The sequence below is a fragment of the Tachypleus tridentatus genome, chromosome 13 (genome assembly GCF_004210375.1).
Source record: "Tachypleus tridentatus isolate NWPU-2018 chromosome 13, ASM421037v1, whole genome shotgun sequence".
Classification (NCBI taxonomy): Eukaryota; Metazoa; Arthropoda; class Merostomata; order Xiphosura; family Limulidae; genus Tachypleus; species Tachypleus tridentatus.
Window position 1 is genome coordinate 55,635,508 of NC_134837.1, and position 11,988 is coordinate 55,647,495.

An 11,988-nucleotide genomic window follows, 5' to 3' on the forward strand; every position below is an offset into this window, starting at 1 on the left:
GAATTTACATGGATGAAAATAGCCAAGATTTTGAATTCTAGAAATCCAAAATGCGAACATTAAATCTGAAATATTATTAGTAAATCGAGCACTCATAATATTTACTGTTCCAAGATTAGTTATTAACGTCAAAGTATTTCTTACATTCTACGTCCTTTAAAATTTTACACACGCGTTATACTAAAATTAAAGTCCCACCCCCGGTGACATTATAATGCAACGAACTACACACGAACAACTAACAATCTTCGAAGTACATAAACGATGTCGCTCAAGCCCATGTAAATGAACCTAATTGGGCAAGTCGACAGTGCAATGCATATTGGGTAGCGGAATTATTAGTCATTCATTTCTCGTCCATATTAATAGAGCTGGCAAAGTGTAGTGATTTGTTGACGAAAGATGGCTAGTGTTTTCTCCCTGGGATTGTTTAGCGTTGTTATTTTTGTGTTTCTGGTTTTTATTGGAGGCTCGTGGCGAAATAATAATAATGGTATGGAGATAGATATAGTGCCTGCTGCTGTAACACGTATTAATTATGTAGAAAACAACGAAACGTTAGATTCTAGTATAAACAATCATATCTTGAGATCCAAGCGCAAGATTGAACTTCTATTTCAAAATAAGAATGATAGATTATCTTCGTACCATGAAAGTTTTCAGGTAATGTCTAGTAAATTTCGTGAGAAACCTCTTGATTTGGATGATTCTCAAGCCTTACTAAGAAAATGCTGTTATAACTACATGACAACAACGGACATAAGATCGAACAATGTCAAAGGAATAGAACCGATTAAAAGTCTTCACCCTAAAAGATGGGAAGTATTTAGTGTAAGAACCTTGCTATTACTAAACGAAAAACTCAACTATTCCGATTCAAGTGAAATCTTACTAGCGAAGGATACTGAAATATTTGATGTTTTTAGAATGATTAAAATGGATAACATTCATAAACTGGGGTTTAATACGCTAGAAAATCTTATTCCTCTGCGTGAAGAAAAGATAGTCGAGAGTTACCTTGAAGGCTTAAAGTGTTCAAGTTTAAACAATCTCTTATCTGTTATTGATATTCCTTTCACCATACTGGAAAGTCGAAACACATATAAGGAATACGACCTCCGCGGTTCTGTTGACGAGAACAAAGACGGTAGTAATATGCTTAAAGCTGATAACTCTCCTCGAATTGAATATTACTTTGACAGCGGTTATCAAGGCGCCAAATTAAAAGCAATTGACGAGGAAAATGATGAACAGAAAGAAGTAACTCCAAGCAACAGTTCTTGGAGAAATAAAGTGGAGGACGAAAATTTGAATACTCGCGAGTTTCTTGCAGAGAAGGTGAGAGAAAGTGAAAGACCACAAGTCGTAAAAGAGGCTAACATAACTGAGAAATGCACTGGTTGCAATAAAGAGGAAGAAGGAGAACAAAATAAAAAGAACTTGAATGTCGTGAGAGGAACAAAAACTGCAAATGAATATCCAAAACTACGCGAAAAAGAAAAAGAACGAAGTATCCTTAAAAATAAACTGGATGTTTTAGAAAGAGAGCTACGGATAAGTGAGGAGCAAAGGCAGAATGAAGAAAGAACAGAAGTTATTAAAATGGAGATAATATCAGATATGTCTTCAATCGAAGAAAAATACAAGGTGCTAACTTTATATGCACACGGTAACCAGTCGAAAGAAAAGACTCGTGAAAAAATGGAATCTCCAAAAAATGATGACGAAACTCTCATATCGTTGAAAGAGGAAATTAAAGGTAGAAGGGAACGAAAACACCTACCTGTCTACTTAACGCCTGCAAACAAAATAAACTCGCAGAAAGTAATTGGTAAAAACTGGGCTCTTTCAAAGAATAAATCTTTGGAAGAAGATAAAAGTTCGAGTGAACAGAGAGAAGCTTTAAAAGAAATAGAGAACTCTACACCAAATCTAGATGAAATGGATAGAAATGAAGTAATTGGTAAAAATGCTATACGAGATGAACAAGCTAATACTCTGAAAAAGATTGCAAACGCAACTAGTATTTTTCTAGAGAGCATCGACAATAGTCGGAAGACGGAATCTAATAGAAGTGAATATGGAAAGGGGCTAAACTATGTAAACGGTGATCTTTCGCTCAAAGGTTTAAGTGACTACGTCAAAAATAAAGTAGTAAAGGAAGAAGTGAACGATGAAGAAAGTGGACAGAAAAGAACCTTAAATAGAGCAAGAGAATATCTGAGGACAAATGCAACAGGGAAAGAAACTGACAGAGTAGTGTTAGGAACTGATGTAACTGAGGTGTTTGCGAAAAAGGAAAATGAAAGTGCTATGGCAACGAAAGCTCCGAATTTAATTCTGACAGCGCAAGAAGTAGGTAAGATAGAAGTGAATAAAATAACTGAAGAAAATGGAGGCAAACATCTCCAAGACAAAGTGAATTTAACTCGTGCAAAATATGTCAAAACCAAAGATAAAATGGAAGATAAAAAGAGGATAGAGAAAAATTTTATGTTCGATACAACTGTGGATTTACTATTTGTTAGCAACATGGTTAAAGACCGGACAGAAATTAAAAGTGAGTATGAACCAGGAACGGCTGATGAGGAAACTGGCCCAGGAAGGCACAATAAATTGGTAAGCCCAACGGTGAACTCTATATATGATGGAAGTGTAATGAAAACAAGTTCTACTGAAATAAAGTATGAGACTAGGAATGCTGTGGAACAAAGTGATGAACAAATGGATAGGAAGACTGGAGTTTTGATTAACATTCTTGATCTGGAAAATAGAAATAAAACGAAAGATAATGCAACATTGTATAAAACTGTTACAGAATCTAACTCGAGGGAGTATAATGAGCAAAAGAACAATGGTATAGCTTTAACTCCAATAAGTAAAAACTGGAGTAGAAAACGAGACTCTCAAATAAATTTCTTTGAAGCAACATCTAGAGATACAGTGAAAGAAAGTGGGCTGGGTCGTAATTTAACCACAATAGCGAATTCACTATTAGCTATAAGCGACACGCAAAAGATGGATACGTTGAATGAAAACGAGGTTGAAAAGAAGCTCTTAAAGGAACGAAAAGAGCGAAGTCAAATCTTGGAAAGTTCTTTGAATACGAGAATGGAGTACGAACCTGACGAGGTTGCAGAAAATGGAAACAAAGGATTTAAGGAAGAGTTAAAAATAGACGGAGGTGAAATCGAAAATGTATTTAATCTTTCGAGTCCAAATGGGACGATTAAACCGTCTGAAATAAATGGAAACAAAGCTGAGAACTTGCAGTTTCTAGCTGCAAATGTGACAGGCGAAACTGTAAGCACCACATTGGAACCATTGTGGAAAACAACTATGCAGGAACATGTATATTTTAATATAAATGAAATCAAAACAAATTATTCAGACGAAGATGAAGTTGTGTATGTGCCCCTTTCAATAAACGAAACTTCTTTGAATATAGAAGATTCACGAAAAGGGGGAGAAAAAAGGCCTATTAATTTTCTAAATGAAAAGTTTCTTGCAACTAAGCAGGAAGATCTCGCAAAAATGACTGAAAATGAGGATGAAGTGGTTTCAATTGGTGACGTACGCAATATGTACGAAAAAGAGGCTGTCGAACAGAAAACAACTGTACTTTTAAAGGCGGGAATAATTCAAAATCAGACGGAACAAAGTTCGAATGAGAACGCTCAATCTTCAACAGAAGAGCAGACTGAACACTTCAAAGACATGGTAACTTCGTTATTTAGTGCAAGTATGACACAGGAACAGGCAAGACAGAGAGAGAATGGTAAAGGGGAGAAAATATCTAACGAAGAGGAGGAAGCAGGAAGGACAAATGAAACTCTAAACACAACGGTAAATTTGCTATTCAATGCAAATGATACGGAGTTGCAGTTAGGAAGGAATGATGTGCATGAAATGAAAGAATCTAAAGAAGGAAACCGAGGAGACAATACAGTTGTCGGCTTCTTAGTGAAATTCATATGGAATACCTATGCTGAACATAAGCAAGTTGTGGAAACTGAAGATGACTATGAAATGAACGATACAATAAATGAGGGAAATGAGAAGGATTGGAATTACATGTCAAACAGAGATCTAAGCTCGCTCTTCACTACAAATGAATTGGCAGGGACTACTGCACACTATATACCCGAGTCGATGAGTGTGGAGGAACAAATGGTCGAAAGGCCAACTTTCACTTCATATGGAACTCGTGGACAAATGGAAACAAACGAAATGTACGAAACGCGCAATCCAAAAGGAAAGCAAAGAATAGTCTCTTACGAAACGGCAAATTCGGTGTTGAAAGAGCAAGAATCAAAGAGAGCACCAGAAAAGAACGAATTCTTCGCGAGAGAAGAGGAAAATAAGATTGATCTACTTATGACTAGAATGGATCAGGATGTAAATGTCTCTACTGAAAATAACGAAATGAGACATATTGAAGATCGTGATGTCTTCTCAAAGAAAACTGAGGTGGAAGTAGAAAAAAACGATCAAAAACTTGGAATCAAACCGAAAGCTGGGGAAAGAGGAATAAATTGGAGAGAAAACTCCGAGGAAGTGAATGGTGAGACGAGTCAAAAGTACCAGTCAGTAGTGGATTTTAAATTTGATCAAGAATTGAATACAATATCAAGTGGAAAGATAAAACAAGGTCGGGAACTAAATGATGGACATAATCGTACAAAAGAGAATTTTGACAATTATAAAGAGTTAACTGAACGTGTAGATCATAAAACGGTTGATAAAACTGTAAATGAGTTGAATAAGAAAGGGCGAGAAACTTCAGGCGAAACGTCTAAACAGAAAATTCCTTCCCTTCACACTTTCTTTAAAAGTACGAAGCAAAGGCAAATGGTAAAGTGGGATGAAAGTGAAGCAACTGCTAATAACTCCATTGCACTAAGAATCGAGGAAACTCGTTGTGATAAAGAAAAATTAACATTAGCAAAACTACTAAGCTTTTGCTTGATCAAAAGTTACATTTTCATCTTTGGATCAGAAGGTACGTACAGTATAAATTCCTGGTTTATAACTGCTATGTAGTCGATTACTTGAGGCATTAATTAGTTCATGTACTTTACGAAAACATCAGTAATTCTATCTTTAAAATACTAAACTAACGTTAAACGAAAAGACAACCGTTTTCCAATAAGTTTTTTTGAAAATACTAAACGCTAGTCGAGCACTGGTCAAAAATTGACCTTAACGCATCAATGCTAGAGTAATCTGGGGTAACTCATTGTATCATCTAGGGATTTGAATGCTTAGTTGTAAAAGAACGAGTACCTTAAAGAAAAAAATTGAACAATTTATTTTTAAATTAAATAACTTTTCTCTTGCGAAGTAAGAAGGGAATAGCAGTTGCTCTATTACTGAACGCGACAATTTTTCTGAAAGCGCTAAAGCTTTTGTAAATTCATACTACACTTAATCTTTAAGTTTCAAAGACCCGACAGTATTTGAAATATTTCTCAAACTGATATATTTTTAACCTTTTTGTATTTAGTATACTTTTTAAGCCAACAAGTACACTATGTTTTGATACTTTAGTCATTCCTTTTTATATGCAAGAAGAGAGAACTTTCGCTTATTCTGGACAAATTCGTGCTGGGAAGGACGTGTGCGAATTTACCAAATACTGGTGTACTGAACAAGTTCTGTCGATTGTTCAACAGTGTGTCCAGAATGCCTTTTGCAGTTTCTTTGATTGCGAAAGTAAGTGATTTGTAGCATTAAATAATGTGTAACGTAAAATCCATCTTTAATGTGCAGTTGAATCGATGTTTCCTTAACATTGTTTAAATCACAAATGTTAGGTTTATCGTCGTTATTGAGGACTTCCGTAGTTATTTCCTACCCCTTTCTATTCTAACGATTTCACGTCATTTTGGTAACGTTCGTAAAGCATTACGTTTGCACTTCACTCCAGAATGCTAATATCGGAGATGTATACTAGTTAACGAACCAGCACTAACAACGTGAGCCTTTAGGTTCCCATTATTCACTATATGCTTGCTTATAGCAAAACTACGATATGGTTAAATATACTTATTTTATCTCTCTTCTGTCCTTTTATATTAGAGGAATAGCTGTCCATGGTTCAAATGGGAAGACCAGTGTTCGTGATGAAGATTGTCAACTCTTACAGATTCGTCTAAATGGCGTTCCAAATTAATTTCAATATTTTTTTTTTAAATGTTGACTATTTCGAATTTTAAGTTGAATATTTTATTAATGTAACTTTTTTTATAAGCGTAAATCGTTTAAGTACTTAAAATAACTGATCTTAATGTAATATTTTCTTGTTGTTTTAAACTAACGCTTTCCGTTGATGATGCTTCTAGCGAATTGATAGAATCTCGTAGGACATGCATTGTTTTTGTATTTGGTTAATCTAATTGAATACTGCTCACTTTCACAACTTTCTGTTATAAAAAAAAATTGAAATGTTTATTCCATTTTAGGTTGTAACTTTTCGCGATAAATACTTGACGTACCTTAATTATTAATGTACGCAAAATGCATTATAGCATAGAGCTTGTTGACTTAATACGAAAGTGTTGACGATTGTTTTGAATTTATCTTACTTTTACATTGTTTTTACGTTTAGATGTTGGAAAGTGTTGTATAGAAAATTGTATTGTCTCATTAAAATTTTAACTCTTCATGGTGATCTTTATGTTGAACTTTGTTAGATGTATCACATCCTAATTTACCTACTTATGGCAAAGTAACGAAAAAGTTAATTGCGTTCATATCCAAATAAATGTAACTCAATCTACGAAAACTCAACGGAATGCAGTGTTATTTTACGTGTGAAATATCAATTCCATATTTTGTTTTGTATTATAAAGTAAAACTGCTTTAAACGAACTGAGTGTTAGAAAAGGCACAAAACACGAAAGGTTCAATAATTTATGTACTTACACCCCTCCCTCCCCACACACGCACTTGTGAATATGGAAGTTAATACTACAGTTCCTATATCTGACTAATTGTGTATCGCATGTCATCCTTGTACATGTATTATTTACAAATTGAGAGGACACTGTTCTCTAACACGAAACATTCAAAACCCAGCTTTATATCGTTTCACGACATTTAAAATGAAACTGGACAATTGCAATCCATTTGGAGCAACATATTGTTTGAATAAGTAAAATTACCGTTTCATCGTGTTTTGTTGCAGTTTAACTAGATGTATAGCTTGCACATAATCTTCATATCCATACATTACTAGTTTTACTGAACTCTATGGAAATTCGTTTTGGTCTACCTAACTGTAGTTCTGCTATTATATTTCGGTAAACGGTTTCTATACGACAATAGATCGTCTTGTACGCAGCACATTCCAACAATATTAGAAATGTTGCTTCATAATTGTTTTGTGTAGTGTTTTTCAAGGTTTATAAATACTCGTGTATTCTACTATCTTGCTACTTGTGTAGAGGACTGTTTCCATGATAGCCCAAACCTATTGCACATCATATGTCCAACTGAAGAAAAACATTTAGTTTCGAGCTACAATTTTAATTAGTACGAACATGTCTTTTTATCTGTAATAACGCTGTTTAAGTGTGAAAAAATAATGTTTCGTAGCTCTTGATTGTATAATGTACTTCGAGGCTTCACACGTATTAATTTAAATGTAAAATAATCTTAAAGGAGACATTATCAATATTAACACAAGAATATCCGAAATATAGCTATTCTGTCTTATGCATCGTGTCCAAACATTAATCTAAACTTGTAGGTAGTTTTGTTAAAAGAAGTGTTACACGCCACTTTAAACGTAAAATATTCAAGATCTACGTAGATAACATGAATTACATTAACTATCTGTAATTCAGTACAATTTGTACCTTTTATGGTTTATATATTACTGTACATACATTACATTAGAAACGCAAAGCCATGAAAATGACTGTCGTGTTAATCTTCAAAACTGTATTCAATTTATCAGCATATGTGTAACCATGGATATTATTTGATCCTTTGTTCTATTAAATTTTATCGGAAATAATTCTGTTCCACCAAAATAGCCGAGCACTATCATGCTTTGTCAAACTGTTTGCTGAATGAATGATTTGTTATAGAACAAAACCCACTCGAATAGCTTTTTTTATTCTATGCCGAACTTTAGCTTTGAAATGAAAAAAACTAAATCAAACATTAGATCCCTGAGACAATCGTGTCACACGTTTAAAATTGATAATTTGTTTTTGAAGGTATGTGGTACAAACTAAACCACAACCGAAATGCCTATCAGGCGTAAAAGAGACATTAAATGTGTGTGACGAATATATTTGTACACAAGGAATATTGGCGATTCGGCTTCACACGCGCACTAACCCGTTACAAGATTTTTGTTCCATTACTTGTAAATTTAAACTTCCAAGGGCGATTACTGAGATATTCAATATCGTGTTCACATTTAAAACTTAATTTCAATGTCCAGCATATAACGAATGTTCAAAGATCGGATAAAAAAACTAGGCCAAGTTTAACCTTTATGGTAAAATTGAAAATTTGGAAACCGAAAAATGTCTATACTAACAAGGTTATGAAAGACAAAAGAAATGAACGTTTTTATGATTAGCGAAATTGATAAACATATGCACCAACAATGTTATTAAACGCTAAAGAGACGGAAGTTCAATAAGTAACTAACGCACTTTTTAACATTGGCAGATTGATCAACAACAGTGATAGGTAAGTGTTAAAGTCGCCGTGTAAAGTAAGTGAGAGCCGAAAACAATATATGTATTCAGATGATCACTGTGTCAGTTACATGTGAGATTTATTATATTATTTCGAAGAACAACAGAATTTATCTGTCGAGGTCGGTGTCTCTTATGAGTAAAACATTGATTTAAATACACTAAGGCGGGCATCAAACAGCGAATACCAGATTGTAGTTGAGTGACAATACAAATATAACATGATATAGAAATTGAACATTAATTTAGCGTATTTCTTTGCAGGTTATGACGTACTTCGACGTCCTGTCGCCCGCGATATTTTTTAACGGAAACTCAATCAACACCATTAGTGTTTTTTGTTTCTTATAGTAAAGCCGCATTGGGCAATTTGCTGAGTCCACTTAGGGGAATCGAACCCCTTATTTTAGCGTTGTAAATCCGTAGACTTACCGCTGCAACGGAGATGGGACTTTAATTTGAGTAGAACGCGTGTGTTAAATTTACTTATTTGTAAAAAAAACACAAAAAAACGATAATTTATCGGAGATTTGTTTATGTAACTGCAAACAAATTACGTGGCGTGTAGTTCAGCTGTTTCGAAATGTCTCTTGTTGTACGAATACGTCATGTTACTAGAACCTTCTAAGTTTTTTTTGTTTATATTATCGAGTCTAATTACAGTAAAATATCCGGTAAGGTATAGAAAGTTCTAGGCCTCAGTCGTGCTATCCATGTACGTATCGAACATTTTGATTCAAGCAAGACAAAGTTAATGAAAGGTATAGACAAATGTATCTATGCTATGTGTTTGTGAGTTTATATAGAAAAAGAATAACCATATATCAAAGTTTATAGATTAAACACTCTAACAGTGGTGAGTTTATAGACAAAAATCAATGGAATTGCGAAGTTCATAGGTAAAGAGCATTCCTATTATAAATTTTCTGGATAAGCTAACTCTCACATTGTTGAATTCAGGGGGTGTACAGGGTTAATCTCTCCAGAATCAATTATTTTGTATGTTTTACAGAGAAACGTTGAGAACTGAATGAAAGTCGTAATGTGTGAATCAGAATTTACTGGTATTTCAGCGAACATCTGAACCAAACGACTACACAAACGGATAACACAAAATTTCTCGAAGAAAGGCGTGTTTGACCTTGACAGCGACTCAATATGCATTGCGAAAAGAAGGGACTTGATCTTAACAATCCAGAATTAATGTTACATTGTTTAAGGTAAACACTGTTGTTACCAGACATTCTTCAAAATTCTCGAAGTGTTTAGACACTATTAGACGTACGTTTCTATAAAAGCGGTTGATGCTTTATAGGGCAGTGTAGAAACCTGTATGTATCGTAGTATTGTTGCGTTATTTGCTTGTTTTGTACATTCTGTACCGTTGTGATTAAACTTTGTGAGTTGATCTTTCCTATGGTGAAGTATGTTACAAAGACACCTAGACTAGAGGTAGTAAGTTATGGTGCTGATGTTGTGACTTAATCTCAAGATAAGCAGTAGAGTTTTGAAACTAGTGAGTTCATTTGCTGCAACTTCCTCACCCTCTCTAACGACTTTCATTAAATATCAGAAGAAATGGTAAAAGAACCATGAATGGCTGTTTCTTGCTACGTGCCTTGTAAAGACGTTTTGTAAGTGCTGCCGAACTTTAAAAATTATTTGGATGAACTACATAGGGAAGGTGGTTTTCATAATAACTTCGTTTACCAACATTCATAAAGGAACTAGTATTACTGGGTGTTACATATTATAATTTGTCTCGGACAAGTCCCCTATTTATTATAATAATGTTTACCAACAGGACTGATATATACAGTTTTCTTTATTGACGTAAATATATTTTAATATACAAACAATAATACAATTCATTGTAATGTTTAATTATGGTTGGAGATTTATAGATAAATGACACCCCTCTTTTAAAGTGTATAAAGAATCCAATTTCCCAGTGGTAATCTGGTAGAAACAAGACTCCCCGCACCAAGTTTATTTACCCCTCTGGTACAGCGGTAAGTTTACGGATTTACGACGCAAAAATCAAGGGTTTAATTCCCCTCGGTGGACTCAGCAGATAGCACGATGTGGCTTTGCTAAAAGGAAAACACACACACACACGAAGCTTATATATAAAAACTACTTTTTCAAAACACAATTTATTTTAAGTAAACAAATTGGATGTAAAGACACGTGTCGTAATATTTCGTTACTTAACTGAACTAACTCTAAATCGGTAAACTTTCGAAAGTTTAAAGTGAAATTTTTTTTTTATCATGGTATTAAATTCCACATTTACGTGTTGGTTAGTATTACACTTTTAAAGTCTAAAACAAATGTTATTTAGTGCATTCGTGATATGTGTTCATAACAGTGTACTGTAGGAAAACATGCATATGATATTTTACAGGAAGTATGGCTTGGCGTCATTTTGGAAGAGTAGCCACTACACGTGCTCATCATGCCAACTTGCCAAGAATCATGTAAAGCAAAGTTTCAGTATGTAATATATCTACAACTGTTACTACAGCATTTCGTTCTCGTATTGTTGCTTTAGGTTAAAATGCGTATTATATGTTTTTGAACACATCGAAAGGGCGAGGTTATACGCACGAACTTGAAGCTCATCAGAGGCGTCACTAAGCATCGCATACGACGTCTGTGTGGGTTTTGTTTTCAATCTGTATCTTGAAATTGTTATTCATACCATTAGAAAGCTATTCAAGCTGGCTCTGGTTCCACGATAAAAAACATGACGCATGTAATATATGTATAAAAATTGAATAGACAATCATTATACTTATGTCAGGTGAATCTTTCTGCTAACCCATTAGTGTATTTATACACACACGCAAATACGTACTGGGCTTGTCAATCCTTCAGGAATTGAATATATTATTTCAGCTCCGGATTGCTTGACATATCTCTCGGATTCTCAAAAACAAAGAAAGTAGTTTTAAAAAAAAACAGGACAAGAACTTCTTCAGATTTTTCAAACTTGCAAATAATAAACACTTTAGTGCCACTCGGCAATTGTGCAGCTTGCGTTATTGAAAGGCCCGGCATGGCCAAGCGCGTTAAGGCGTGCAACTCGTAATCTGAGGGTCGCGGGTTCGCATCCGCGTCGCGCCAAACATGCTCGCCCTCCCAGCCCTGGGGGCGTTATAATGTGACGGTCAATCCCACTATTCGTTGGTAAAAGAGCAGCCCAAGAGTTGGCGGTGGGTGGTGATGACTAGCTGCCTTCCCTCTAGTCTTACACTGCTAAATT

At 34.7% G+C, this 11,988-nt stretch overlaps 1 protein-coding gene across 3 annotated transcripts; it reads left to right on the plus strand.

Annotated features, from left to right (window-relative positions):
• Positions 1-304: 304 nt before the first annotated feature.
• On the plus strand, positions 305-6,667 carry LOC143238628 (uncharacterized). 3 transcript variants are annotated; one of them, XM_076479016.1, is made up of 3 exons: positions 305-5,002; positions 5,551-5,715; positions 6,082-6,667. In XM_076479016.1, exons 1-3 carry the CDS (start codon positions 403-405, stop codon positions 6,087-6,089), a joined length of 4,773 nt encoding a protein of 1,590 aa, XP_076335131.1. In that variant the 5' UTR covers positions 305-402; the 3' UTR covers positions 6,090-6,667. The 3 variants fall into 3 exon arrangements, with proteins under 3 accessions (XP_076335131.1, XP_076335132.1, XP_076335134.1); XM_076479017.1 differs by having other exon boundaries at positions 5,572-5,715; XM_076479019.1 differs by having other exon boundaries at positions 5,575-5,715.
• The last annotated feature ends 5,321 nt before the right edge of the window (positions 6,668-11,988 follow it).

Bases quoted from the DNA above. Each gene is read 5' to 3' on its own strand.
- LOC143238628 (XM_076479016.1), top strand. From the start codon at position 403: ATGGCTAGTGTTTTCTCCCTGGGATTGTTTAGCGTTGTTATTTTTGTG. The intron at 5,003-5,550 runs GTACGTACAGTA...TTGATACTTTAG, and splicing joins TTTCATCTTTGGATCAGAAG to TCATTCCTTTTTATATGCAA.